The following is a 5,916-nucleotide window of genomic DNA, read 5'->3' as shown; positions in this document are numbered from 1 at the left end:
CTAACTCCGAGAAACTTTTACACTATTTTTAAATCTCACTTGTCAGGGCACAACCTGGAAATTAAATGAGAATCCCAAGGAGATTTATCCCAAAGACAAAGATCAAACAGGAGTACCTCGCAGCTTCCAAGGGAAGCTGTGACAGGCTAGTGCCACCTGGTGGGAAGCTCTCCTCCACCCACCTTGCTCAGTTTCATCCTTTCTGTTCCAGGTTCCAGATTCCCAGAGGCAAGACAAGGGAGCAACAACTGTTTTAATACCAAAAAAGCAGAAAGGGTTGTGTAGCTCTTCCAATTTTTTCAGACCTAGAGATTACTTTCCAGGTACAGACCATGTCAGCCTATACTTCAGCCAGCGGCTTCTGTTACTGCATAGCTGAGCCCAACTGGATGGATGGAGGCTCATCTGCAACAAGAATGTGTAGACCAACACCAACAGACTCCACAACAATCTCTGCTCACTACTGAGCTGCTTTACAGATAACCAGGAAGCTTGAGATGAGAGGTAACACATCTCCATATAGAAACATATGGGTTATTATAACATAGGCCCTCTGGAAAGATGTTTGTCTAGCAATAGCTTGAGCTCCTCAGATTGTAGCATGAGCCCTGACAAATCAAGACTGATTGGTTCAATACCTCCCCAGTTTGGCAAGATCAACAATGTCTGCATACACAACCCATCAAGACACAACTGACTCCCAGAAGAACCAACTCCACAGAGGATATATTTATTTTTATACATTTATCACTGAGAAGACAGCTGGTTTGAATGGACTCAGCTTGCCCGTGGTGCACAAGACATCTGGAGCCAGAGGGAACTGGTCACAGTCCACAGCTTCACTCTTTTAACCTGCAGGCAAACATCCTAGAGACGGACCCAGAACATGGCACTGCGGAGACGGTTGTAATCCAAGAGTTGTTCAATTGGACCTGAGTGAATAGAGTAAGAGTTAGTCACTTGGAAACATAGTTAAAATCCCTGTGCAGTTTCTCATGGTCTTAAAACAGATGGTGGCAGAGCAGATTGTGCTCACAATCCAGAGCAGCTTTGCACAAAGCCAGGTAACTACAGCTCAAACCTGCACCAGGAAAACCAGCTGATACCATCTCCTGACAGAATAAGGTGTTCTCTCACACTGCTCCACAATGCTCAGTACAGCTCCACATACAGGTATGAAATACAGGGAGCCACCATGTCATTCCAACTTCCTGTTCAAAAACTGTCTCCCTTTTCTAAAGTGCTCCACTTTGAAGGCCAGAGGAAACAGCTGCAACAAGGAGGGGAATTCAAAACACACAGGAAGGAGGCAACAGAGCGGAGCTGAGCTGCTTAGGCAGGTTTTCCGAGAGGAATTTGTCCTTGGCCAGACAGACATGCCAGAGCAGCACAGGAGAATCAGGTCCCTTCACTTCCCTTACATAAACCACCGTGACCCCAGGGTAAGGACACCTGGCAGACATGCTGGGCCCACATCCAGCTATAGGACTCCCAGTCTTAGTCACAGCTCCACAGCAAGGAGAGGTGGGAGGCTGGCCAGCAGCTCACTGTCACCACGTCTCCATCACCTGCAGGTCTGATCTCCAGGCAAACATGCCTTGGCACACCTCATGCACAGAGGTAGGAGGATACCAGTAAAACCAGAGTGGTTAGGAGGTCAGGATGGACACATGAGGACTGCCTGCCACTCACTTCCACTCAGCTCTTGACCCCATCCTGTTTTTTGAGCTACAGAGTACTAAGTGCCACATACTACTCACCAACTGCTGCAATTGCTGGGCATTTGTCATAAATGTATTTACTGCAGACCTCTCTCACCATTCTTGCATCAACAGCCTAATAAATATCAAACAAGCAATTAATGACTCTTCCAGCAGACCTGCACTTCTCAAAGTTGAAAGTTACTGCTGCCATTACATATCAAGATTATTAAAAAGATACACTCAGGCCCTTAGGGGCCATCTGCACTGACTGCCCATCTCGGCTTGCAAGGATGCTAATGTCCTACACAGCACATTCTTCTGAGGGTACAGCAGACAAGGCAGTCCAAAACCTGCAGCCTTCTGAGGAATACAGTCGCTGCAGAATGACAGAAACTAAGTGCTAGCCACCCCTAGGGAAACTGTTAAAGGATTTCAAATTGTGCTGCTTAACACAGGTGTATGCCTCTCTTTGGGATGGATTGACTCCAGCCACAGACACACAGGATACACTTAGTCTGTGCCAGAGATTCTGACATTCATACCAGTGTTGGCAAGGTAATTGCCTGGACTCCAGGCAGTTTGACTAAGGGATAAGTAAGCCACGTGCTACTGCAGCAAACTAAGGCCAGAAAATGCTGACACCAAACATGCTCAGGAACCCCAGCCAAAACAAACAGATACCTACAGAAATCCTGGCATCCCACTCCTCCAGAGGGATACGGCGTCCATAGTTCAAGAGGTGGCTTCCAATGTTCTCACACACTCGTGTGGTACCTAGATGTTGAAGATATCACATGGTCAGAGTAGCAGAAAGTCTTCCAGAATTGCACATCCTGACCATCAAAGGACAGAAAAAACTCTAACTATTACACCAGCTGCTGAGGAAGGATCAGTCGTAATTCACACTCTATTCAGCTCTGGCAGGGGCTAAGCAATACATGGATTATTTCACTGGTCTCCAAAGTGTTACAGCCCAGGCAGACCAGTCTGAGGGTCTCAATTCTAACATCACCAGGCTGTATGTCACTTGCTGGAGCGCAGCAGGCTGGGGTCAGCTGCTGTGACAACATGGCAGGAGGAATGCAGAGCAGGGAAAGGAAGTTTTGCCCAGAGCTTGCCAGCAAAACTGCAATGTCTAGCACAGCTCCTGCTCCTCCTGAGAGACACAAGCAGTAACCCTGTAAAAGCTGCACCAGTGGTCAATCCACAAACCAGAACATACCATCCAGCTGAGCCACCATGGCATTTCGGAGATAGTTCTTGGCTCTCTTCACCTCTGACTCTGTGGTACTAGTGCACAGACGCATCCTGGAGAGGAGACGGAAAGACCACGAAAGCTCTTAAAGATGTCTGTCTGCTCAGACAGAAAGTGAATTCCTCCCTTTCCCAAGCCTCTGCAAAAATAAGCTATTATCAACACAGCTTGTCTTGCAGGCTGAGATTCATCCTTGATCTCCACAGAGCAGCTAAGAACTGGGGAGCCCTGAACAGCAGGAGGCAAGAGCTCAAGCTCAGAGGCAGAGATTCAGGCAGCAGGACACACGCTGAGTTACACTCACAAAGGTCTAAGCAGCCCTGTGCTGGCTCTAGCTTGCCCAGCAGGCTCAGCAGCAAGCACTCTGCATTGCCCTATCACAGGAGAAGGAAGGCGTGTCAGCCATTCCCACGCATGGCAAGCTGCTATGGAAACTGATGCTGAAAGAATAAGGCAGTTCCACAGAGTCTGTTTGGATTCCAGCTGCTAAATCCCTTCCTCCCCTGCCAACAGCAATGTCTCTGGGGCAAGGGCTCACTCCACCTGCTCCATACACAGCATGGCTCAGCTCTGAATCTCAGATGTATCCTCAAACCATTACTGGGATATGGACACAATAAGATGGACAGCCAGAAGGCTCCCAAACACTGGCATGACTCCAGCAGTGGGACATTCATCAGCCACAACACAAGAGTGTGAGAGGCAGGAACTCTGCCTGCTTTGCTCAAGCTTAACAAGCCAATGGAGATACGTCTCTTGGGCACTTAGGAAAGCCTTGTCTCTAAGGAATGATCTCACTTGTATATCAAAAAAACAAAGCCTTGGTGCTAATACTTGAAAGCATGAACAAAAGAGCCGAAGAGCCCTAAGGAATTGAAACAGCTCCTCAAAAGCCAGAAGCTAAAAGATTTACAGAAGCCACTTACAGGATCACTCAACTAGAATGCAAGTTACCAAGAAGTTCATAAAGAGACACAGCTCTCTGCAGACTGTCTCCCACAAGAGGGTCAGATCCGAAACAGGAACGTTTGCAGAAGTTGTACTTACCACTCCCCCTGAGCACAAAACATCATATCATCTATGGTCAGAGGATCAGAAACAAAATGGAAACCGAAGAGGCCAGTGTCAGAGTAAGAGGTGTTGAATGTCTGGAAACTGTGGCAGAGATTATGCTCCACGGCAAGCGCAGCCAGCCTGCTAGACTGATTCTGTAAACAAGGAGACACTGTCAGTCATTTCAGTCTCAGTTTCCTCACAACTCACATTCTTTCCCACTGAGCTGTTTTCATAAAGACCACAGACAAGACAGAACAGAACACTTTACTGAAGAAGGACTTAATTTAGAGCCTTCATGTGGTCAACAGATGAGACTCACTGTTGGAAAAGCCACAGACAATGGCCTAAGAGTCCATCCAGCAAAACCATTTCCTTTCCCAGCTGCAGATGAGGAGCTGGTATGCATACCACTGCAGGAGTGGGAGAAAATGGGAAGCACAAGGTCTCCCACAGCAGGGGCCAGCACAGTTATACAGGCCAGACAGATTCCAGAGAATAATGGATGCAATATTGGTGTTTTAAACAGGTTCCACTTGCTCTGCAGTTGTAAGGCAAGCTTGCATCATGAGACTACAGACTATTCTGTCCTGCTTCCATCACCACCCCCACCAAGTGGTTAGTTGTGAGGGTGGGAATAAGCTGCTGAGAATTCATCAGCTAAACATCTTCCAAACTTACCAGGGAAGGTTCAGTTCACTTCCCAGTATGACCTGTCAAGAACTTCCTGAATTAGCTTCAGTTACATTTCTATCCTACTTTCCAGGCTCCTAACCCCTTCACAGTTGGAAGCCAACCACAGCAGCCTCCCCTAAGGCATATTTATAACTAGGGTCCCCATAATACTTCATACAAAAAAGCTCCAGGCTCTCCCTATGGCACTCACAAACCTCTTACCTTACCACCTCCAAAAGTGCGGTCATAGCGCCCGATGATAGCATTAGCCACATTGAGGACAACGTTGTCTGGATCGGCCCATCCTGGTCCCTCCACAGCAAGAGCAATATGGGCAACAGGCAGAGCATCATCCCTGGCACGGATCTAGATCATCAAGGAGTGGGGGAGAACTGCATGAGCACTGTGCTTTGTCTGCAGCCTGCTGACAAACTGGGGCACTTGATGCGATTCCAGTGAAATGAAAGAGTCCCAGGCACTACTGCACACAAAACAGCTGCTTTGATGTGAGTTTTCCAGCAGATGATATGAGTAACAGACTCACATTCCTAATGGATTTGGGTCATATCTAAAATCCAACATGTAGCAATAAGGCCCAGGAACAGAACATGGGAGCACTACCAAGATGCTGCATCATCAGCTTCTTTGAGATACACAGATTTGTTTCTCTCAGAAGCAGCTGTAAGTGGTTTCACATTCATTCAACAGTTGGACAACAGCTGCTTGTTTTGTTTGGGACCAGAATGACTTTACCTCACTCCCTGTGAAGCGACAGAGCGGCACGACAGGCACAGCATCCTCTTTGTATGCAGAAGGCACTCCACTGAAGTGTTGCTTAGCTACATCTACCAGCTCTTTGTGGGAAATACCTGGCAAGAAGAAAGAGAGAAATTTGCAGTTCAAGCCAGCTTAATGTAAGAAAATGATCTGATTTTTTTTTACATTAGAGATGTGTGACTGGGGTTTGATCACCAGCTTGAAAATACCCAGGCTTCCCAGAATCACAACCCAGAGTGGTGGTGAATGGTGCCGCATCCAGTTGGTGTCGGTCACTAGTGGTGTTCCCCAGGGGTCAGTGTTGGGCCCAGTTCTCTTTAATATCTTTGCTGATGATTTGGATGAGGGGATTAGTGTTGGTCCCAGTTCTCTTTAATATCTTTGCTGATGATTTGGATGAGGGGATTGAGTGCACCGTCAGCAAAGTTGCAGATGGCACAAAGTTGGGGGGGA

At 47.4% G+C, this 5,916-nt stretch overlaps 1 protein-coding gene across 1 annotated transcript; it reads right to left on the bottom strand.

Annotated features, from left to right (window-relative positions):
• Positions 1-694: 694 nt before the first annotated feature.
• LOC103811581 (cytochrome b-c1 complex subunit 1, mitochondrial-like) lies at positions 695-5,555 on the bottom strand (the record flags this gene model as incomplete). The annotated part of the gene is made up of 7 exons (XM_009084565.1): positions 695-932; positions 1,761-1,836; positions 2,389-2,477; positions 2,926-3,011; positions 4,006-4,166; positions 4,909-5,052; positions 5,440-5,555. Coding segments are annotated over 7 exons (737 nt in total), but the record flags the coding sequence as incomplete, so codon positions are not given.
• Between the last annotated feature and the right edge of the window lie 361 nt (positions 5,556-5,916).

The sequence above is a fragment of the Acanthisitta chloris genome, unplaced genomic scaffold (genome assembly GCF_000695815.1).
Source record: "Acanthisitta chloris isolate BGI_N310 unplaced genomic scaffold, ASM69581v1 scaffold31991, whole genome shotgun sequence".
NCBI lineage: Eukaryota > Metazoa > Chordata > Aves > Passeriformes > Acanthisittidae > Acanthisitta > Acanthisitta chloris.
This window is presented reverse-complemented; position numbering and strand designations above follow the sequence as displayed.